This window comes from Ischnura elegans, chromosome 7 (assembly GCF_921293095.1).
Source record: "Ischnura elegans chromosome 7, ioIscEleg1.1, whole genome shotgun sequence".
NCBI classification, from domain to species: domain Eukaryota; kingdom Metazoa; phylum Arthropoda; class Insecta; order Odonata; family Coenagrionidae; genus Ischnura; species Ischnura elegans.
The window spans coordinates 45,099,528-45,124,121 of record NC_060252.1 but is presented as its reverse complement, the minus strand read 5'-3'; the positions used below and the strand labels follow the sequence as shown (position 1 = coordinate 45,124,121).

General features: G+C 39.4%; 1 protein-coding gene across 3 annotated transcripts in view; it reads left to right on the top strand.

Moving 5' to 3' along the window:
* LOC124161944 (ankyrin repeat and SAM domain-containing protein 1A-like) overlaps positions 1–24,594 on the top strand; it is a 228,709-nt gene that overhangs the window by 121,280 nt on the left and 82,835 nt on the right. For all 3 annotated transcript variants that reach the window (XM_046538213.1, XM_046538211.1, XM_046538212.1), the window contains exon 6: positions 24,327–24,553. In XM_046538213.1, the coding sequence (XP_046394169.1) occupies positions 24,327–24,553 (227 nt within the window). The remainder of the gene's footprint in view (positions 1–24,326; positions 24,554–24,594) is intronic.

The following is a 24,594-nucleotide window of genomic DNA, read 5'->3' as shown; positions in this document are numbered from 1 at the left end:
GTCCTACCTTCCCTTGCCCCCTTCCCTTCCCTCATATCGTAAGTACTTAGGGAATTCTCCCTTTCACCCTTCCTCTTGCTATCGTGGGAGTGGGGGTTGGGATTTTGTAAGCCTCTCGTGCCCACCCAATCATGTCCGATTCGGATTTTTTTTTCTTTCACCATCAACCCCCGGCATTCTTTCTTCCCTCACCCGATTGACTTAAACCCCGTTTTTTAGTATAGATATGTATGCTAAGCTCTATGGTAATGCATTATTTTGATTTTGGATTGATGTTTAGTAATTATGGTGATGTGGTGCTTTTCTTTAATAAAGCAGGAACCTCACTCTTTTATTTTTCAATTTCCTATATTGTATCTAGTATGAATTTTGCACATCATATTTATTTTTTGGTTGTTCTTTTCATTCCTATTTTTCACTCAAAACTGAAGGCACGAGCCTGAATGAATGAATTATCAATTTTCCTCTTTTCATTTATTATAGCTGGAGATAGATTATTTACATTTCAAACACTCTTAATTTCCTAGAACAAATTCTGAAAGGGATTTCGGGAGTATTTTCTAAATTATTTTTAAAATCTGAAAGCATCATACTTGTAGGCTGTCGTTTTTTTAATTGCTTGAATATTTGTCATAAAATATCATGGCGTTTCGCGTTCAGGGGTTATATATTATAACTTTCGTATTTTAGCGTTGATCTGATATTGTAATTACCCTTAGCAAGTCGTTAATCTTTAAGTGACAGTTATCGGCCATCAAGTATTATTAATTTGTATTTGTTGCCTGTGTAGTTTAGAGTATATAATTCCGTGGTGGTTTAAAGTCAGTTCGCAGGATGATATCTGAGGGTACGTGATATTTGTTTCAAAGATATGTAATTATACATTAGTGTCTATTACAATATGTTTACACGAAAAGCAAAGGACTTAATTTTTGATCATATGTCACCAAAACGTTTTATCAGACAATTTCAGGTATTTTTATCAGACAATTGATATCAGCGGAAAAGCAGCCTTTTTTCTAAATTGATCAAAATCGGCGTGTAAATGTTTCATAAATGGCCTATGTAGTGTACTCGTATACCACTTGGCCTGTGCTATCAATTATAATATCAAAATGTGTTTATTATTATTATTTTTTTCCTTTTCTTGACCTTATCTAATATATAATATGGTATTCCCTGGAGTATAGGTCATTTATACAAAAGTTAGCAGCCAACGTTTCGATTTATTTTCTTAAATCATCTTCAGGGCTATGTTAGAAAAAGTGTGAAACAATATAAAATACAGAGAATAAGACGATACACAATATTTATACATAAACAAGGGACAATTGGTTTTTTTTAATATTTAATTTAAATTTTTATATGTTTATATGTACATATTTCTTTAAATATATTGTATTAAAAAAAAAACCCGATTGTTCCTTCTTTATGTATAAATATTGTGTATCGTCTTATTCTCTGTATTATATATTGTTTCACCCTTTTTCTAACATAGCCCTGAAGATGATTTAAGAAAATAAATCGAAACGTTGGCTGCTAACTTTTGTATAAATGACCTATACTCCAGGAAATACCATATTATAAAATGTGTTTAATAATTAACGAAGATATCGTTTTGCCCACACATTTTATTAGTACGTGGTGATGACTGTGTAACGATTGATACACGTGTAGTAAGCTGTTATAATAAAATTGGTGGGCAATGCGATATCTTCGTTGATCATTAGATATATGTTTACACGACATCTCTCCGCAAAAAGTTTATTTTACATTGCTTGTAGTTTTATTTTCATCGGGGACCACCCCACTGTTATCCCCCTGTTTTAATGCAGGTATTACCTTTTCTATGGATATACACAAATGCAACATATTTTGTGACATTTTTCCTCGCCTTTTCTCCATACTGCCACGCCCCGTCGCTCTTCCCACCGAATCGGATTTATCGTTTCATTTTGGCCGCCGCGCCTGTGGACCCTCCCGGTCTCCAGCCGGGCGTGCCAGAAAAAAAGGGTATATCATCGTGACGGGAGCGGCGAGTCCCTCTTGTCCAAGGCGCCTCTGCAACTCCACCATCCCTCGCGCGCACTCCGTCCCGGCTATCCACTCACTGCTCTCTTCTTTTTAATTCCTACCTTCATCCCTCACTTCCTCCTGTACCTGACCCCGCTCCCTATCTTATACTTATTTCATCTATCGTTTTGTAGTGCTATATTCGTGATATCACTCTTTCCGAGATGGGAAGTTAAATAATCAGTACTTGTAATTTGTGTTGTACTGGAAGGTTACCAAGTTGCGTATGCACAGCCATTTACTAGTTGGTCACAATGTAATTGTATTTTCCAGGGGCGGGATAATGAGTTAGTTGGATGTTTATTTTGGTTTTTACGTCGATAAGGGTTAGCTACGGCTGACATTAGCTAGCCACAGAAAAAATACAATCATCGTTGCGAATATTCGCCAATTTCTTTGCTAACTTTATTTTGCGATCGCTAATAATAACCAGGATAAATGCCCTCTTCAACAATATTTTTTCCATAATTGTCGTACTAACTATATGAAAAATGTTGGCTTCCTTACTAGGTTGGCGTATCATTCGGTACTCAACTTTCTTTTGAGGACACCTCTTAAAATCATTTCAAATTCACTCCTGAGATTTTTTTCATTAATTTATTTTGAGATGGGTATTAGAGTTTGATGTAGAGATTAAGAATTTCTTATGTTTCCGAAGTCTGCAATTTTTATGATGGAATTTGGGTTTACAAATCAAATCAAGAATAATGTTTTAAATCAAAGAATGAATTGCAGTATAGACTGTCGTCGTAAACTTATTTTCATGAAATGTAGTGTAATCAAAAGGTGCTTATTGTAAATCTTTTGTTTTATCATGTAATTAAACGAGTGAAGTTAATGGATTTTGCGAGTAATTTTGGGTCGGACGATCCTCTGGTAATTCGATTATTTCACTACTGTTTGAGTTTCCTTTTTATGTCTAGAAGGTTTTACCTCAAATTAGGGATCAGAAGATAATCTTACAGAATATATGAATAATATCTCACCTAACGGACGTGTTCTCCTTCATGGTAGATCGTGAAAGATTTTCAAGATCTTATAGGAAAGGTTTTCTAATTTTAGCTCCTCCGAACTTCCCTGGAATAGTGTTAACTAGGAGCGCTTCTTTTGTGACTTAAATACTCTTAATTTTCAATTCCATTTACTTCGTGGCTGCATTAGTATATTGATTATTATTGCTCTTACAATTTGCCGTTACTCTATCTTCTCTCATTATCTACGTATGCACGCGAACATTTATTTTACATTGCTTTCAAATTATAATTTTCATGCAAGTGTATAATAAATTATGTAGATATTTAATTGATGCCTATATCTCCGTGAATTGGTGTAAAACCATTAAAATTACTCAAAGCTTCATTTATGCGTTAGAATTTTTAAGGTATTTTTAGGTAAATTTATTCTAACTGTTTTATCGTAAGATTTACCTTCTTCGACGTTATTTTCTGGCTTTCCTCTTTCATATCTGAATCTCCACATATGTTAGTTTATGATTGATCACCCCCTGCCAAACACCCTAGAGGTGGCTCGCAGGGTATTGTGTAGATGTAGATGTAGTGTGCAGTCAATTGATAATTCATTAAAATTATACTTTTCGTGCAAGTATACAAACAACTTTTTGCTCATTTAATGTGTTTTTTAGCTTCATAAAATACGGCAAAACCTTTGGTTAGAATTAGTTATTTGACTAATGTGTAAGTAAGGTGAGAATGTTTTTCTCTTTTCAAGTAAAGCAGTACATTTACTTTTATCGTTTTTATCGTAAGCTCTTTCATCTTCACCTTCATCTTTTGCTTTCCTCTTTCATATCTGAATATCAACGTATGTGTCTGAACTCTGCTTCCGATAGCTCCCCCCTTTCAGCAGCCATACACTTCTCCGACCCCTTTCACCCTCATCCCCTGCCTCCCGGTAGCCGAAATTCCGAAAGATTGCGCCACCCACCTTTCCACACCCCCCGGGGGCGATTCGGAGGGAATCGCCCGCGTGTACGTTTCGGCGAGCGCCAGTGTATGTGCTCGCTTGACGGTTGTCCTTTTTTTCAGACGTTAATTTCCTGTGCGGTGACGCGCTCTCAGTCGAGAACATTTCTCTCTCTCCCTCTATCCAGCGACGTGCGGAACGCATCCAGTCTACCCCGCACATATATGTATATATCCGCTCACAATCCGCCCCCATCGTCTCGACGTACAACCCCTCTATGGGCCTATATCTCGGGGATAAACCCAGATTCCCGCCTCCGCGTGTTCCATAACCCTTGCCCAGGACTTGAGCCTCAACGCCCCCCCTAAAAATCCTATCTTTTCTCCCCCCCGTAAATGGGGAAAGCCCGGTCGTCATCCGTACCTATCATTCTTGCTGTTATAAAGTTCCTATCACTGCCGTTGGCCTCGGTGGCAGCGGGGTGAAGTCCTCGACCGCAGAACAAGGGGTCGCAGGTTCGAGTCTTTGAGAATTCGAGAATAAAGTCTCTTAGAAGTGGTTATGTTGTACAAATATATATGCATGCTAAATTTCTCCTATGCATCTGATTGAAGGCCTGAAATATTCGTTCGCATTCAGTACGTAGTAATTATTTTTTGTGTTAGGTGATGTATATTTATACTGGTGATTATGGTAAAAAAGCGAAAGGTCAACGGTATTAGGACTAAATGAACCCTCTGTAGGTACAACTTCTTCGCAAAGAGAATCCTACTATGCCTTATGATTGTGAAAGATTTTTCTATTGTTTGAGAATTGCTTTCCATAATTTATTCAGATGAGAAAACAATAGAAGAATGAATGATGGTTCACCTGCTATTTTTCGTGGGAGAATAAAAAACATAAAAGGCGTACCACTTAAGTTAATGGCGAATGACTGTGTCAACAGATAATAAATATTAGGATTCTACATAACGAAGTCTTTCAGATATTTAGTTCACGTGGGATAAATTGTTTTTTGTGGGTAATTTCTCCCGCTGTTACCATGAATTTCAATATATTTTAAATCCGATTTGTGTATCCGTTGAATCCTAGCCACTAGTTGTGGGCTTTCGCGTGGAGTTGGGCTCGGTGTTTCGTTTTCCACTCCCACCTCGATACTTGTATCTTCCTTCATTTCGCGTGACGATTGATTGCTGGCCCTTTGTCGAGAAATTGTGAAGGGGAGAGTATTTTTCAGTGATCCTCTCGGAAATTTTTCCTCTGGAAAAAAACTGCCGTTTCGTAGATTGGAATCCGGCTTGTGTGACGCTGTTCTCGATAACCATGCGTTTATTCCATCCCCCACAGCTATCCTAAACGTTTGAGTAGTTTTGTATCTCCTTTCGATGCCTCAATCAGATTTTCCCGTGGAGCTTATCGGAGAAAAAGTTTCCTGAGGCCTCTGTCTCCTCCATGTTTCGTTTTTTTTTACCAATCATCCGGTGTTAGTTCATAATTTCCTCACTTTTTGGCATCGGAGATGAATGACTGTTCCGATGGCTTTGTCCAATATCTATCGCTCCCTGCCAAGTGCTAAGAGATAGGAAAGATTCGTTATCAGTTGATGTGAATCTCTGACATGTTACCTCATCGTTCGTATTCTATTGTAAGGGAATAGCTTGAGCTTGGCGTTCGATGAACTATGCTGCAAATAAAGCTTGCTTCTTCTATGACCCCATGCATTTCGGTATCTGGCGCCAAATCTTGACATTTGACCCATAATTGTGGCGACATCTCCCAGCATACTTGGCAGCGACCCATAGGGTTTTGCTATCTATCTTTCCGGTATTTATTTTGGCTCCCAGCCTTGGTTTCAGCCCCAAAAGTTCTCTTAACTTCTCATATCAACTCTATACTTCCGTACTCTACGTAGTGATATTAAGGTTGACCATCGTATCAATAAATATTAAATTTATCTTGAAGATATTCTGACTTCCTGTCATCTTATATCATGTTCTTTGTTGTGTCCAACGTTTTAAAAGAGGAATTTATTAATTTATATTAGCACGAAAGTATTAATTTAAGCTTTCCCTTAGGTAATGAAGAATATTAGTGTAATTTTAGCTGTCTCGTAAACGCGTTCGCTAAAATTGAATGTTTTTTTCTTTTTAGGTGAATGAATAAGCATTCACTTAGTGATGAAATGGATCCAGAATCGATAATTTCATCCTTGAAATGTCGGAATTTATGCATCACAGAAATGACCGACAAGTTTATCCACAAAACTATTCATTTTGTTGTAACGACCCATGAAAATGCCGCTAGTGAGATCACGCTATGAACTTGAAGATAGTATTAAATGTAGTTGCCCGGGTATATTAAGTTAACTTGTCTTCTAAGTTCACTCAGTTTCATTTTATTTCCAAAGTTGCTTCCAGTAAAATGAAGCGTAATATGCTTAAAATACTTATCATAAAGTTCTGAAATCCACGGGTACATATCGTCGTCTTCCCGTATTCGTTATCAGGCCAGGAATTGGTCAGCTACCCTCCTTTGTCTCTCATACCCTGGACGTAAACTTGTTAAGGTAAATTGCGGAGGTGGGCATAGGTACTTAAGCATTCCCTGGATATTTAACGAGGTTAATACTTATTTGAATGAAGATATTTATGCTCACTTGTGCATGTGCGACTCAAACGATAATCAAAGCCCCTAATGGGTCAACTTGTTAAGTGTAGCAACAAGAGGTAAAGCAATACTGGTGGTATACTCGTAGTTGGGAATTTTTCAGAGGTTCAGACGATATATAAAAACAAAATTTTCATAACATAATTAATGTATTTTAAATAATGTACGCATGTATTTGTTTGTTTAGACAATGATCTTCAACAAAGCTCATAGTTCAAAAATCACTTGTGTTAGCGTCCTGAGTGTAAGGGCAGTTTGTGCAAATCAAGGAAACTTCCACTAGTTGAAGAAGTTCGATGACGCGAAATGAATGGTTCCTTTCATGCAACGAAGGGTTGCTTTTATTTGGCCCTTTAATTAGACATTAGAGCCAAAACTATTAGATAAATCCATTGAATAGCCAACAAATGTATCCCTAAGGATTATAAGCGGGCACTAAATGCACCTTGGTAGCAACAGAGATAAATCGAGATGTAACGACTAATACCCATGGGATTAAGGATTAAAAACAATAAAAAGTAGCGTTATGGTAGGAAATTAAAAAATGACTAACTATCTCATATAACACTCTGCATTTTTTACTTCCATATTTCTTTCCGACAAACCACTCATCGCAAATTTTTGGTCATGTGGGCCACTAATGTAATTAATAGGCTACTTGTTTGGATTTTTTTCTCGATCTTTTAATTCCTGTATTCATTTTATTTTCTTACCCTTCAAAATTCTTTACTCTTATCATCAGGAATAGTTCTGTGGCGTTTTTTTGCAACACATAATAAATGACTAAGGCCTTAAAGGAAAGAATTGGAGGCAGGAGTGAAGGGAAGGATTAAAATAATGGGATCGAAATCCTCGTAGACTCAAAAAAAGCTTCATAAGGAGGGATGGGAAACGGAAATGAAGTACAAAATTGATTACAAATGGTTCAGTTGGGCTGCCAACACAGCGAGACTATCACTCAAAATGACAAATCCGACTCAAAACAATTACGAAATAAATCTCCTAGAGACAAGATACAACATTCCTCGTCTTTCTCAGTTTATTCCGCATAATACAACCACACCGTACTGCAGAAAAAAATGCACGAGGGATAGACTGGAATGAAGGAAAGACCAGCGACGGAGCCGCGCGGAAAAAAACCGAAGGAGTTCCATCTGGATTATCACAATTGGTTCCTTGATAAAGAGAAATACTGATGCCGTTTTTTTTCCATACTCCGAAAAAGCTAACCCCTTCCTCTCAATCTCTTTCCTCGACGACCATTTCCAACCCCTTCCGACGTTAAAAAAAAGAGGGTATTACACTCTCAGGAATTACGTTCGGGCAAATAAAATATTATCAAACCTCGGCGGTTTGGGTAGCGGGCGTTAAGGATGATCTGCTATCTGCACCACCCCCCCTAAACGAGCGGCCGAGAGGAAGGCTGTAGGGACGGGGAGGAGCCGAAGACCGGAGGCGATTGGGAAGAGGCGGCGAGGAGGGAACGCATCAGACTCGCTCCCACGGACGGTGGGCGTGGAGGAAATGAAAGTGGCGAGGAGCGAATGGAGCGAAAGAATTCTCGCTCAAATAAAAAAAAAGAATGCGAGGGGCCGAATCCCTCAAAAGGCACGCGCAGGCGGGGAGTTTTCAATTTGAGGAATATTCTAAATACTGCCCCATTCCACCCAAAAAAAGGAACCTGCAAACATGGAACGAAAACGTATCGAGATATATATATTCACTCTATCTCTTACGACGCCTCAATAGGCGTGAGCCGTTAGCCTTAACACCAGGGATTGAAGATTTTTTTGAGAGCGGTCATAAAATACCAGTTTTATTATAATAGTATTCCACCGATTGAGGTAGGTTTCCATTGAGTACTAAAGAAGTGATCTGGGAGCATCCCTTTCCTTCCAGCGCTACCTTCTTCAATTCACTGTAAGTCCTACTCCCTTTCAATATATCTAAAAAATCCTATTCTTTTCCTTCCCCTGCCCGTTTCCCTAACATTCTACACTCTAACACCACTTTCAACATCCCCTCCCTGATAAGTACTCGATCCATCCAAACTTTCTGTCTCCTCCGTATCTCATCTAAAAGTTGCCTTATCCTCACCCAAGATGTCCAGCACTTCGTCGTTTCTCCTCCTCTCCGTCCATTTCACCTTCTCCATTCTTCTCCACACCCACATCTCGAATGCCTCCAATCTTCTTTCGTCTTCTTTCCTCAGTGTCCACGTTTCCGCACCTTAGAGAGCTACACTCCAGATCAAACTCTTCACTTAACTTTTCTTTAAACTCTTGCATAACGATCCGTGACTCAAAAAAAGACATCCCCATCCTGCTCGAACCACAAGTTTGGATTTTTTTAGTGTTTCTTTCGGATCTGGAAAATGAGGCACTATTGATGAAATAAAATGAAGGAGGGAAGCAAAATAGCTCGATCAAGAGGTACAATCACAGCGGAAAAATCTTTTTGAAAACTCCGTAAGCAAAAGCGCGAGCCATAGAAATGGGAAGGGTGAGAGGGAAAGGAAAAGGGAAACCGAGATAGAATTTCCATGAGCGTAATTGGTAGGTGTTAAAACCGAACGAGGTTTGCAATTTTATAAGTACTAAAACATAAAATGAATGAGCGCCCAAAGGTGCCCTTTGAAGGATGCAACACACAGAGGCCGGAACCCAATAATTCGCTCAGTCTCTCGGGGAGTAAGGAAGGAAGGAGGCGCCGCCGCGATAGGAGCTCGTCGACGCGTCCGGGGAGAGGATAGGAGTGGAAGATAGGGGACAGGGACAAACCCGCGTTGCCATTGGGACAACGTGGCCGACTACTAGCGAAACCATTACTTGATTTACCTACGAAATTGTCAGATTTTTGTGCGTGGAGAAAAAAACCATCGATCATTTTGTTGGATACTAAAACATACAATATAAACAAAAGTAACGAATGATCTCAATTAAACATATGTAGGAGCTCCTGGATCTTCATTTAACGTTGCCTATAAATGTTGCGCCACTTAGAAGGCAACACCGACTGCCCTCGTTCAAGCGCTTTTAGGGACTCTGAAAATTCCACAATAGTGAAAACATGCATTACTCTCCCTGATATTGGCTTCGGAAAGAATAAGGATAGGAGGAGTAGCTGAAACAATTGAACCACCTATCAATATGTCTGCAACTTTCCACAAAATTACAATTTTACATTTTTGACAAAAATTATAATTTCCCCCAAATAAAGTAATTTTGTGGAAAATAGCTAGTCCCCTCTATTCATATGAGTTCCACCAGATTTATCTAGAATAAAATATTTATACATGTGACACCCTTTTCGTCTAAATAAAATAATAATAAAGCAGGTAAAAAAACCACCCTGGGTACCCAATTTCACCCTATAACTTCTTTTCCCCAGTATACTATTGTTTCCGATTCTTTGAGGATTCTCTGCTGTTATTTGTCAAGCTGTTAGAAGTCAGCCTAGTAATTTATTTATAAATTAAATGGTTTCTACACTTTTCAGAATTTTTCGTACGGAAAATTGTTCTCTCTGGTGGCGGAGAGAGCTCATATTCAGGTCATCCTCACGGTGACATCAACTGGTGAATACGACGAGAAGGGACGACCGGGGAAAAAAATGACCAAATTTTAAATTTTTCCGTGAATTAAATTTTAGTTTACAGCTTAAGTATATTGTTCATTATTAAAGCGTTTGGTATGTACACATAAATAAAGTTATAAGATAATTTCAATATTCAACACGCTTACAATATATTTTCCTTGGAGTTTTTAAAGTGGTTCTGCCTCAGATTGATTGCTGACGAGTACACGTTGGGTATTCATTGTACATCTATATCTACTAATACCCTGTGAGCCGCCTCCAGGGTGTTTGGCAGGGGGTGATCAATCACGAGCATACAGCATGCAATTGGACTCCCACTATTGGGACCCACATGCTCACCACACGGTCCATAAAACGTCACGCATACTAACAAATTATACCACCACATGTTGTCGAAAGTAATACTAAATACCAGAAACTCGCATTAATTTATACATAAGTTAGTAGGCTTCACTACAAGTCATGCAATCTATTTGTGAGTTCTAAAGCTGCCGTTATAATCTCTTATTGATCGTGGAAATATAGACATTCTGAATCTGTCTATCTCTCTAATTTTATTTATATGATCTGATCTTCCGTAGTATGTTGGCGTTCAGATATAGCTAACTTCGTTAGAAAAGACGCTGCTCTTGAATTTATCTAAAAGGTGTAGTCTATTTTTCAATCTGCGGTCTGACAGAGATTCCCATCCGAGTCAAGACTATCATAGCGAATTTTCAAAAAGATACTGTAAGATTATAAGATGTAAGTAGTAATAAGTACTGATAGTAAAATAAGGTTTAAGATGATCAGATACAAACAGCTGTAGTAATTTTCCGCGCAACTTTTTTCGCTCAACTGGTTTCAACCTGTAATTTCATGATTAAGATTCATTTTATCCGGATATTGTATTCATTATATCCATTATATTGAGATAGCTTTTGATAATGAGCTGTAATCGTTGAATCGTAAAATGGCGTGGAAAATTACTACACCTGTTAGTATTCTAATGGTTCTGCCTCTTCAAAATGAAATGGCTGCCTATTCGACTAATTTTTTCCGGTAGTCCTGTTCTCGTATCTATACGTACCTTAAACCTGCCCCCTCTTAGCAGCCTTAATTCCACATAAAGTACTCCCTCTTCCTAATCCTATTGCTCCTCCCTTTACCCCCTCGCTACTGAAACACAGGTCTTTTCCTCCGCCACCAGGAGGATGGGAGTAGGGGGGGAGAGGCGTGGGGAATTCGCCATCGGAGCGAAGGATGTGCCGAGGAAAATGAACGTGCTTCGCGAATTTTCACCGAATCGAATACGTTGTGCGTTACCGAGAGATATCGCATGTGTTGGCCTATCGCATTTCGCTCCGTGGCGTGGCAAGCGAAAGATGTGGAAGGGTTGGACGCTGGGCGCGTTCTCCCGCTCCTCTCCCCAAAATGGCATTTATTCCGGCGAATCTGCCGATTGAAAATGATGAATAAAGATGAGTCGAGTGAGACCGGGCGGTTTTTCAGCCTCTCTCGAGATCGCACCGCTGATTCCGAAATAGTTTGAAGGAAATTTTGCCTTTGTGGGTACCTATTTCAGCGTGTATCATCCCGGCATAAAAGTCGCATTGAAACGGTAGCGCATCCCTGGGAGAAAAAAGTGATATAGTTATAAATGTAATAAACGTTCTCTCTAATTTTTTTTGAGCGCGAGATTAACGCGTGACCGAGGCTGTGGCGTAGTTTTCAGGTTCTGCGCTGGTTAATTCCAGTGGGCTGGTATTCTCTGCATTCATATATTCATTCTGTTTTTTACCCTCTCCCGCAGATCATGAAATCTTAATCTCAGCTATTCATTGCAGTTCTCTAATGGAGTGTTTAAGTGGCTGTCACTCATTTATTTTAGCCTGCAGGGGCTCCTGTTCACCGACGTATTCTGGGGTATTGAAATGGCAATCAAAAGTAGTAACATTTATTCGCGTATTTTGTTTGCAATTTGGAATGTAAGCATCTCAAACTCAGTATTTATACACCTTTGTTGGTGTGAAAAAAATTATGGCGGATCAGTTTTAATCTTACAAAATAACTATTCCGCAGGTGTGTGAATATTAAGAAGATTTATATGACAGCCTATATATACAGCTAATCGGTTGCATTATCATACTTTTCATGTCTTGCTCAATCTTGTCTAGTACATTAGTTCAAGCTATATCCATATCTGCTCATAGGAGCAGAAATTGGTATCATCTTACCTTGTTTTCCCTCGATTATTGTCATCCATCATTGTTCGGCGGAAATGATATGATACGATCTAGGTCAATTTTTTGTGATGATTGGACGTACATAGGTTCAATTGAGTTTGAATTTGGTCGTTGATGTTGTACTTTTTTGCCTTTTTTCTTGGCTGAATTATGTCGCTTAGAATTCAGTGATTGCCTCTCGTGTATATTTTGATTCCTTGATGCACTTTGCTTACGTTTCAAATATCTATCACGTGTGTTATGTGACCACTTTTTTATTTAAACTGTACTTAACTGCTGCTTGTGATCAGTTCGCCATTCTTTCAAGTTCTTTCCTGTCGTCTCGCTTTATGGTTGTTTAAATTGATGTGTAACATGATCGTCTGTAGCCTAAGGTTCATAAACATTTACAGGTGAAGGCATACATTATGTTTTCCATCATCTTTAAAATTTAATGTTCATCGAGAAAAGTTATCGCATAGATTTCTTTACAATATGTATCTGTATTAAACATCTTTAAGTGCTAAGCAAAATACTTGGCGCTGCTACTTATTCCTCTGGTAGCGGTTAATTTTGCTGTTTTTTATTTCATCTGCTCTGACAGACGAAGATGTGCGATACTCTTGATTCCTCTATGCCCACCATGTGCATACCTGGTTCCTGACGTGGGCGAACTTATTCTGGTTACTTTCGAATTATTCCAGCTACTTGAGCTTATCTTGTTGCTCATGCTTTTCTTCCATAGCTTTTCGAAATGACTCGCCAATCCAATCGGGCGAAAGGAGAAAATAAATCATTTTAAGAACGGAAATTTGGATCTCCTGGTATGAGGAGTGAGTTTTTAATGCAGGAAAGTGTGGAAGCTACCGTGCACTTTGGGGTCGTACGATAGTAAGGATAGATAATAAGGGAACAATAGAAGTTTTAAAAAACGACAAAGGAACCATAATCACAGATGACGAAGAGAAGGCCAATGCCCTCAATAATTGGTACGCTAGTGTTTTCTCAAGGATGGAAACCAGAACGGACAAAATTACTGATGTAACCCAAACAATAGGGCAACAGGAAGACAAAGATTTGGTTATTTCGAGACTGATTAAAACTTCGAGGTCAGAAATTTTCGGCAACATTAGAAAAATGAGAAAAAATAAGTCAGTGGGACCCGACGGAGTTTCTATCGATTTATTGAAATTGGGTGGCTTGGCCGTTTCAAATTACATATACCATTTATTCAATGTTACAATGAATAACAATGCCTTACCAAGTGACTGGAAGAAGGCCAGAGTAATACCAATATTCAAAGGTGGAGATAAAGATCTAGTGGAAAATTATAGACCGGTAAGCCTAACTTCTGTAGTATGCAAATTGTTAGAAAAGATCATAGCAAATTACCTTTGGGATTTATGGGAATGCGTGTATAACCGCCAACATGGATATAGAAAAGGCCACTCACCTGAAACCCAACTGTTAGGGTTTTGCCATGAAATTGCCGACTTAATAGATGCGGGAAAAGAATTAGACGCGGTAATAGTAGATTTTTCTAAGGCCTTTGATAAAGTGGATCACGAACGGCTTATGCTTAAGATGAGGCAGTTGCCAATGGAAATAGATGGAAGAGTCATCTTGTGGATCGATGAATTCCTCAAGGACAGGACGCAAAGAGTTAAGGTAGGGGATGAATGCTCAGAGACAGCGAGGGTAACGTCCGGTGTTCCTCAAGGAAGCGTCTTAGGACCTTTATTGTTTTTAGTATACCTAAATGACCTCCCGGAAAAAATAAATTCTAATATAAGGCTTTTTGCGGATGACTGTATTATTTATAGGAAAATAGAAAATAAAATTGATCAGGAAACTCTTCAGGATGACTTAAACAAATTAATGGATTGGGTATCTAGTAACGGGATGGAAATAAATCCAAATAAATGCAAGTATGTTAACTTCAGCAAAAGAAGGAAATGCGGAAATAGAAATTATGAATTTTCGGGTAGTTTAATTCCAAAATCTAACAGCTTTAAATATTTAGGAGTCCATTTATCAAAGAATTTGGGATGGGGTTTAAACGTCGAGCACACAACCAAAAAATCTTTTAAAGTATTGCACTGGGTGATGAGAAACCTCAGAGGAAGCACCAGGGCCACGAAAGAAATGGCCTATACAACTCTAGTACGACCCACTTTAGAGTACGCATCTCTTGTTTGGGACCCTCATTTCAAAGGAGAGATCAAGAAATTGGAGAGGGTGCAGAGAAAAGCTGCTAGGTATGTGTTGGGAAAGCATAAAAAAACGGAAAGTGTTTCAGAAATGCTCGGAGTTCTAAGGTGGGAGAGTTTACAAGACAGGAGAAAAAGAAGCAGGCTATGTGGCATGTTTAAAATTATAAGTGGGGAAAAAGCATGGAAAGAATTTGGGAAGGACATATCAAAACCCAGCTTTGTTGGTAAAAACGATCACCAGTTCAAGATAAAGTGCCGTTCACAAAGGACAAATGCGAAGCAGTTCTCCTTCTTAAATAGGACCATAAGGGACTGGAACGACCTACCAGCAGAACTATTTGAGTCCTTCCCGAAAAATTTACATAGTTTTAAAAAGCGGCTGAAAAAGTAGGGACCAAGGGCTTTGTATAATGTTTTTTATTGTTCTTTCAAATGTTATCTATTGTTTTTTTCAATTTTTCTATTGTTTTTTTCAATGTTTTCTATTGTTTTTTTTTCATCATATGTACATGTTACCACCAGGCTAAATGCCTACTTGTAACAATTTTAATAATAATAATAATAATAATAAAAATAAAAAAAACACGAATAACGCTTCCGCGGAACGGAAAACTTCAACAATATCGACACACTTCCCTTTTCCCTTCAAATCGCATGGAGTCTTTCTATTGGTGGTGGTTTTCGGAAAAAAATGATCGGCGAAGACCGATTCCCATATCTCTGCATGCATATATGTGAGTTCGCTTGGGCGATCGCACTTTGGGCTCCGGAGAGGGAAGCCCGGAAACGCTGAGGGGAAATGGACGCTTACCCTCCAACCCTTCATACCAATACCTCTCATCTTCTTCCCTTATCTCTGCCATTCATATTTCTCATTCTCGCAACGCGAACGCTAGCCATCCATAAATTAAGAGCCCGAATTATTCACTCGTTTTGCACAATTTACTTATTTAGCTCGCGAGAGAAAGGGCTTACGACATGAATCTTGAATTTTCCCTTCTCTCTCAATTTTTCTGAATACGTCTATTTTATTGGCTGTTAATTTTGCTCTTCATAATGTGAGTGAAAGATGTATATCCTTGGATTTAGGCTTATATATTCCTCATGTTATATATAATAAAAAAAAATTATTTTTATGAGTTTCAGCTGTCCGATTTTTTGAATTAATATTTTTCTCTTGTTGTGAGTATTTTCGTATGGATTCATTCCTATTTCTCCAACAATATTTTTCAGTAATATGTCTGAAAGTAATGATTTTTAATATTTTTTTATCTTGGCTTTTTATTTGAATTTATTTACAAGTTCTTTCTGCTGCTCATTTGCTGCCATGTTTCATTTATTCAGTTAAATAACTGTGGTGTAAAGAGACTCAACATGAAATTTGAAAAAAAATAATCGTTACACCGGATGAAGAAGTAATCCATTTTTACCCAGAAGGAGATGTCTAACTGTGTGGATTCTTAGATCGTATGCTTCATGCCAACCTGCCTTCTACCCCATCTGTCATGTCAAAAGAGCATAATATTTTAATTTCATTGGTCATTCTCGACTCACTTGCAATTTTAACTCGAAGTTCCTTTACGATTAATGAATTATTATTCTTGTTATCGTAATGTTTTTTTAACGTTCTCCGATCTAAGACATAAATTAATATTTGGCCACGATTTCAAAAAAAGTGAAGCGTTTTACTGACTATTTCATATTTCATATTTTTCATATTTTTAAAATCACATCAGTAGAAAATGAGAAGAAGCTGAGCATGAAGTAGTTGGCAAGGAATAGTGAACCTACACTTTTAAAGTATATCCGTAGAGAATCCGTCTCCCTTGGGATAATATGTGGTCATACATCGTTCTAATATCAATCCTTAATAGGTGGTTTGAAAACATAAGCTAGGAAATAATTTATTTAATGATCAACGCAGAAATTTTTATTATAACAGCTTACTACACGTGTTTCGATAGTTATAGTTTTAGCCAGCACCTGATGATATTATTACGGAGTCTTCCGCGGGGATTAAATTGGTGATTGTTTTTCGGGTTAATTCCACGTCGACTCATTTTTTCGTGGACGTCGGTTTCCCAAACCCGAAGAAGAGAGCTGGAACGCGCCCGAAACTGTCGTCCGCCAGAAAATGACTCGACTCGGAATTAACCCGAAAAACAATCACCAATACCTGATTATGATTGTGTAGTAATTGAATCACGTGTAGTAAACAGTTATCATAAAATCTGTGGGCTACACAATATCTTCGGTGATCATTAGATATGTTGTTCCACGACATCTCTGCCAAAAAAAGTTTCTTTTATAATTTCTTTATCCGAAAAGTCTTCTTTGGGGATCTTTTATCTCAAATTCACTTCCCACCAAAACTCCTGAGGAAGCTGGAGGGTGACGAAGGGATCTCATGGTGACACTGGGAATTGCCGTCATTGTTCGTGACGCAATTTATGGGCGAAACCTTTTCCTCTCTCTCTGAAACCGTCCACACCTCTTTCCTGCGACATCCCTCTCCCATCCCATCACCCTGGGAATCTCCACACCAGTTTCACGGCGATGCAGCAAACGACCACTAACACCCCTTCCCACGTTCCCGCTTTCGGGTCCCAGGTCGGCGTGGGGATACCATCCCCTCCTCCCACCGGAAGGAGGATTTTCAATCCCAACCCCCCCCCCCTCCCCCGCGTATCTCACTCTCTTCTCTTGTCCCCCCCCCCCTCCCCCGTCCGCGGCTCGCGAAATATCTCCCCAACCTTCCCTGCATCTCGTCGCGACTTTTTTTTCACTCTAACCCCCCCTCCTGATATACCCCCTATCCTGCGTTGGAAACTCTCCTCTCCTTCCGCTCGCCGGCTTCCCATTTATTCATTTCCACTCGGCCGGAGACGCGTATTCCGCCGCGGGAATTCGCCACTCCTTCCCCGCGCCTTCCTCCCTCTCTTTCCGCACCCGCTCGTCCGTTCGCGCAGATCCTCGGTGTCCTCCTATCTGTTCCCTCGTCGCAAAGCCCCTCCCTCCTCCACCTCCTCCCGTGACTGACTGTGCGTTGTGTCCACTGCCGCGTGGGTCCTTCCGCCCGCGCGCGCGAGTTCGCTTCGCGCGGAACGGTTTTGTTTTTCGAATCGCGGATGTTCCTCGGATGTGCTACTGCCCGCTAGAAGAAGAGGCAAGATTACCAATTAGGGACGTTGATGGCATCGCTCGACCAGAACCTCAATATGCTAATTTAGCTCGTTCATTCCGGAGTTCGTAGTTTACTTGTGGCCCACGGTTTTATGTTTTTTTTGTAAGCATGTATCATGAAATGACAATTTGGCACTTATTAGAAATTACCGATGTCAGCAATGGCATATTTGGTGAAATCCATCGAAACACTATGTATTATAGTCTAACTTTTCCTAAATTATCATTTTGCATTTTTGTCACTTTTCGGCAAATAATCCAAATTTTAATAAAGTTTGTAAATTGGTAAAAGCGTTTGTTGTAATGTGCTGGTATTCCATAACTTAATCCATCCTTTGGCTGGATTTCCACTCCTGCGCGGGTTTCTTCCGCCTTGCTCGCGAATTTGCTTCACGGAATGGTTTTATTTTCAATTCGAATCAGGCTGTGCATCCAATGTGCTACTGCCCGCTATAAGATAAGGCAAGATTACCACTTAGTGGTGATGATAGCGCTACCCGAACGGAGCGTCAATTTGATAATTACGTATTTTATTCCAGGTATATAATGAGAAAATGATTCAGTTTCGGCGCTGGTTTAAATGTGGCCTAGTAAGAATTATGAAAACTTGTCGTGAACAGTAAATTATCTGCGATAGCCATGGCATCTTTTGTGATATTTTCCCTCAAATTGTAATCGTGAAATTATAATCGCACATTATAATACACAATAATTATGTCACATTTGGGTAAGTAAGCCATGATGATAATGAAGAATGCATATAAACGCGTTTTCAATTTTGTTGGAGTGTGTCGTCCCTCTTATTACTTATTATTACTCGCTTTACTCCTTATCTTATCTTTGCCTTCTCGTCATCACTTCAGCGACTATCTTGTCCACTCCCGTGCGGGTCCTTCCCCTTTTGCCCGCTTGTTCGCTTAGCGGAATGGTTTTAGTTTTTAATTCGAATTAGCCTCTTCATCCTGTGTGTGTTGCTAATATATGCCAGAAGAAGCGTTAAGATCATTAATTAGCGACGGTGATGGCGTTGCTCTAAGAGAACATCAATTTCCGAATTAAGTGCATTTGTTCTCAATTTCACTATGCGATACACTTTTGGCACTGTTATTCAGATGTTTTCTGGAAGCATTCATCGTGACGTAATGAAACCTTAGCATGAACTGTAAATCACCTTAATGTCTGGTAGAGTAACCCAAAACCATGACCGGACTCTATTATCTAGTTCTGTATTTTTCTTCAAATTTTAAACGTGCTCGTCCATCGTCTTTCGATAACCAAACCAAATATATATGACAATGACTAGTTCTAGGAAACATATTTTTTGTATGCGCGTTTACTTTTCCTTGAACCTGTTTTCCTCTTTATTACTCAGTCGAATTTCTTTTCACAGTGACTCACCGTTGACCCTCCTTTATTCTAACTTACGGTGACTCCTCCCTTTTCTGCCTGGCTTGTTCGCTTTTGTGGCTCCTTCCCTTTCCACGATATGGTTTGTGTTCTTATTATTAATTCAGCCTTGTTAATTGTCGCCTTAGGTAATGGGTTGCTTATATTTCCCTCAGCGAAGTCATATTTGATTAGATACTTGAGCATGCTATCTATGTATTAGAAATGAAAATTTTTCTTCGAGTTTCGGTCCAGCATGCCGGGCGCCTTCCGAGAAATAAACTAAGTATTCATTATCATGACTAATTAGTAGAATTTTCAATGCGTGTTAAATATTGTGGTACGTCTGTTGTTGTTGGGTACGCTTTGTTTTTTCATCTGATCTTTCGTATTTTCCATTGGCCTTTAATGTATTCCGAATGTAACTATTTGATAGAGTGACTTTAATGCGTGATATAAATATCAGTGGTATTTCAATGAGCATGTGTAAATTTTCTCATTTGGATTGTTTTTGCTATCACTCACATGATTTTTTAAATTTACTGTTAGTAAGACCGTGTTGGTTTTACATAACATATCTAAGAAGAACATTTTATTTCATTTCATTCTTTCCAGTTGTAAAAAGTGATGAGCGCATATTTGAAGTTAGCTTGATCCTCCGGTTAGTTTACATGCTCAAAATGTTTTCTTTCGAGGGTATTTTGCTTTGTTGTGTGGGATAGTGTGGATGAGGCAATGGGGACCCGGTTGGATAGACTGTAAAATCTGGTTCATGCTGAGTTGGAAACCGTCCAGGTCCAAGTGTACCGACGAAACCAGTCACCTATCGCTGATTGCTTCTACTAGTTTATTTGACGTCATAAAGTAGCTGAAAAGAAAAGTCACCTCCCCTGCCCCGTTATCCGTTCATACGAATTTTTTCATTCATAATAAGAAATGTTTTTTTTTCTTTTCATTGAAAATTGTCGCTGCAAAGAATCCTTCTGCTGCTTCGATCAAAAATATTTCAAAAAAGTCTCAAGGGTTGAGAATTTGAAAAACGTATCTTTCTCCATGTATATATCCGTGAAATGGAGAACCTGATTTGTCGTTGAAGTCGCGAAACGAAATAATGAGAAACTATGACTGTATTCGAAGTCTGCCGGGTGAACTACGGCGTATATGAAGTGCCTTGAGAAAAAATTCCCCGATAATTCGAAGTAATACGCATACCGCCAAACGCGGGTTTAGAGTAGTTTTTAAGGCTCTCATTCGGTTGTGGCTTCTTGAAAGTCCTTTCTCCCTCGCAATGCCATCCCTGATGGACCGCGAGGGCCTAACATCTGGTACCATGAGCCTCGGTACAATTGCCATGGGAATTCAGGAACGGTAGACTTCTAAATATTACACAAACTTATGCGTTTCTATAGCTACACTATCACAGTATGGTACAATAAAGTGAATCATTCCCCTCAGTACATCCATATAAAAATAAGTTATAAATGCGTTAACATTACATATATTATGGCTTGCATAATATTATGGTATTGATTTTCCGTAGTGCAATGCATCATAATAAAAAAAGCATTAATGGATGATTATATTTCTAATATGTTGGAAAATCTTAAATAGCACACGTATATTGATGTTAAAAATAAAGAACCTAAAATCAGTTATAATTGCATGGGGACAAATGAATTAGTATGGCTTTCAGCCATTTGGCTAGTTATTTTTTTATTAGTATGAGAATATATATTAGGTTTTTCTACTTTTTTAATTTTCCTTGATATTGGTGGGTAATAATATTATGTCGATGGATTTTCTATATTCCGAAACGCCTTATAAGGGCTGGGCTACCATTTCGGGGAGGGCCTTTCACCACGTTTCTCAACTCAAGGGTACGTACTCCTGACCCACTTTCCGGTAGTTAATCCCACCGTGTTCCCCCTCTGTTCCCTCCGCCCTTGTACATGCATCGCTCGAAACACAGCTGCCCCCGCCAGCTCCGGCCGGGATGTTGTTTGGCCCTTCGAGTACAGTATTATACCAAGTCGCCTGGTGGTGGGGCCACGCGCCGATCCTTGTAGCAATCACTTCGCTGCACAATGCCCGTTCCGAACGATACACTTGCCTGGTCCACCCTCAACCCCACAGGGCATTTTTCACTCATAAAGGAGTTTCCGAGTACTTATTCGTTCTGCTCTCCTCTTAGGCATCGTTACTAATCGCCGTCATCCGCTTCCGTGCCATTCTCGTCCGAGCTCTTAATATTTCCCATGCCCTTGTTAGTTCCCTTGTACCATGTGTTGCGTGTATTGAACTAGTAGTTTGCTTTCTTGCGTAATTTATAAATAAATAAATAGGCTATAACAACTCTAGAAATAGTTTCCCGAAAAATCATCTCCTACTGCTTTAAATATCCCTTCTGTCGATAAATATTCCTTTAAAAATATTTGGATATCTGTAGTAGTTATGACTGGTCTTTGGTTAGTGAATGGATCCGATTCATTCGGCCAGGACATCACCATTTATCAAAGAGATAAGGATTGATGACTTTTGATTTCTGCCCTGCGATGCCTGCGAAATAAGTGAAGAAGGGGGAAACTGGAAGAACCTCGCGCCGCGGCTCATTAGGGCGACTCGAGATACCGGATATAATGTTGTTAGAGAAATAGAAGATCATCCTATGAGAGAAAGATCCAGGGATTGTTCTCTAGATTGGATTTCACGCCACGAAAAGTACTGATTTGGCATTAGTAAGCCTGATCCAAAGCGGTGTGTTGGTTCCCCTCACCCCTACTCACCCTTCGCCGTTGCCGCTGGTAACATAGTGGGAACAATGCTGGCGACCACTTGAGGGCCGCGAATCGCTCTCCCTATCCGTCTCTGTTCCCTCGGCGCGCACTCCACAATTTGAACCACTTCCCGTTCGCTGCTTTATCGTCTCCCGCGAGTCTCTTCCGGCTCTTTTTTATTTCCCCCCTCATACTCCCGGGGACACGGAATCATTTGGCCGGGCGTCGAGGGTCCAACTCGCGGCGACTTCGAGTGTGGTCTGGGGGTGGGAGGGAGCCGTCCCCGGAGGTGTAATTGGCGAAAAGGGAAAGCTGTGTGGCCTCTCGTAATCTTCGATGGCCCTTCTGAAATATGTATTTCCCTCGATGATGGTGCCAATTGTGTTGGTTCCATGGCTTTGGTGGGATTATGTGGGGTCAAGTGTAATTTTTTTATTCTTTATTAATCGAGTGCACTTGAGAGTTGCACTTGTCGACAGTGGGGAGTGTGCGCTGGGTGGAAATTTCACGGTTGCTTACAGCTGTTCATTTCGAAGTGCCCGTAGAGTGATTGTGTCTTAAAGCTGAGCAATACGCATCATTGTTAAATCACCCATTGAATTGGCTATTCCTTCAGGTGCTATTTTTTATCATTATTGTGAAAGAAATTTTTTTATTCGTGTGATGAACTTTTGCAAAGGAGTAGTTAGGCATCAGTCAGTCTCTACTCATATTTCGATGATAACTGTACTCTATCCATTTACCTTTATATATCTTATGATTTTATTATGCTTCTTGCTAGAATATTACTTATGTGTATCTTCCAGAATTTTGTGGGTGGTTTAAGCTATTTATATTTCTATTATTATTTTTATTGAATGTGTTTTTATTTTAAAATTTATTATTGTTAACAATATTAAACAATATCAATATGTTTTATCTCTGTGTTCAATGTATCTCCTTTATTAAACGGCTTTTTGTCATGCTTAGAATACAGTGTGGCTCTAAATAAATATTTTCTTGAGTTACACTTTAATGGAGCTGTTTTGAATAACCGTTGGAGTTAAACCTTTCCTTTATCCAATTGGTTCCAACCTAATCCTTCCAGGATATTTCTACAACTCTATCTGACCAATTCTTTCAAGTCTAATTCTATAAAATTATCAAATAAAAGCTATTGAAATACCGTGTGTTAATCCACTCATTCAAAAGGATACCTTTAACACATAAGCACTCCCAATTCTCCTTCTCTGAACGATTCTCTTGAAATAAGCACATTTTCTTTGATTGGAGATTGGCTGTTGTCATTCCATTGGATTGAGTTTAATGAGATACAAATAGATTGGATTGGAGATGTTCAAAGATGGTACTCGACTTGTATTCACTAATTTTGGAATACGTGTGCAAAATTCAACCTAATACACCTATAAAGCGACGGAAACAAGTTTCATCTGACAATAATTGCGAGTTCTCACTGATAATAGTAACAATCAGGTGGAACTCGCGATTATAATCAAGCTACTCAAGTGTTCAATACCGGAAACCTTTCTCAGTTAATAAAAATATTTCGTTGAGATAATTTTAAATTTTATTTTCTACTAAAAGCTTTCGGTTTACTTAATATTATGGAATAATTTTCAATTTTTTTTACCTCTGCGAAATGATTTTATTCTGTCAAGTACTTAGTGCGTGAGAATTACCATTTATTTTCTTGTTGAAGAACTCTCAGAATATCGTGATCTCGAAAATAACCCGTGAATTTCCACATTAAATTTTATTTGACCGACACAAGTTTCAGGAAATTATTGCTTTTACAAGTATATCTTGATAATTGCAATATTTAATTCTCAATCTGGAATTAAGTCCATTTTGAAACATCGTGAACTTTATATCCAAAATGATATTGATATTTTAGTGGTTAATGGTACTTTTGAACCCGAAGTAATAGTCGTTTGATGTACGATCTGGATGTCTTTCTGAATTCTGAGTAGTCCTAACGATAGAAGACATTAAATACCATGACGATGGCCGTGTATAACATTTTTCACGGTGCGACCTAAACTCGAGATAAATGAAGTGCTATCAATATCAGAGGTCGAGATGTACTTATAATATTGCGAGTTGTTTTCGTGATTATGACTGACGCTTTTAAATAAGGCATCGACATTAAAGGAATATTCGTTTAATTCACGGGTAACTCGGTAAAGGTCACACCGTGGCTAGTCCCTGTATACTTAAATTGTTGAGATTCGAATTATCTTGAACATTGAAATACCCTCCCTGGTTAGCGAACGCCCAATTCATTGCTCTCCTTCCATCGATTGCAGGGCCGTGGTGGACGTGTTGCTGTCGGCCGGGATGGACGTGAACGCGCGGACGGCGGCCGGCACGGCGCTGCACGAGGCGGCGCTCTGCGGCAAGACGGACTGCGTCCGCGCGCTCCTCGAGTCGGGCGTCGATCTCTCCGCCCGCGACTCCGGAGGGCACACCGTGCTCGACGTCCTCGGACAGTTCCCCACGCACGTCACCCACGACATCATGGAGATCATCCAGGGTGAGGCCCCGCATCCACATATTCTGCCCACCCCTCTTCTG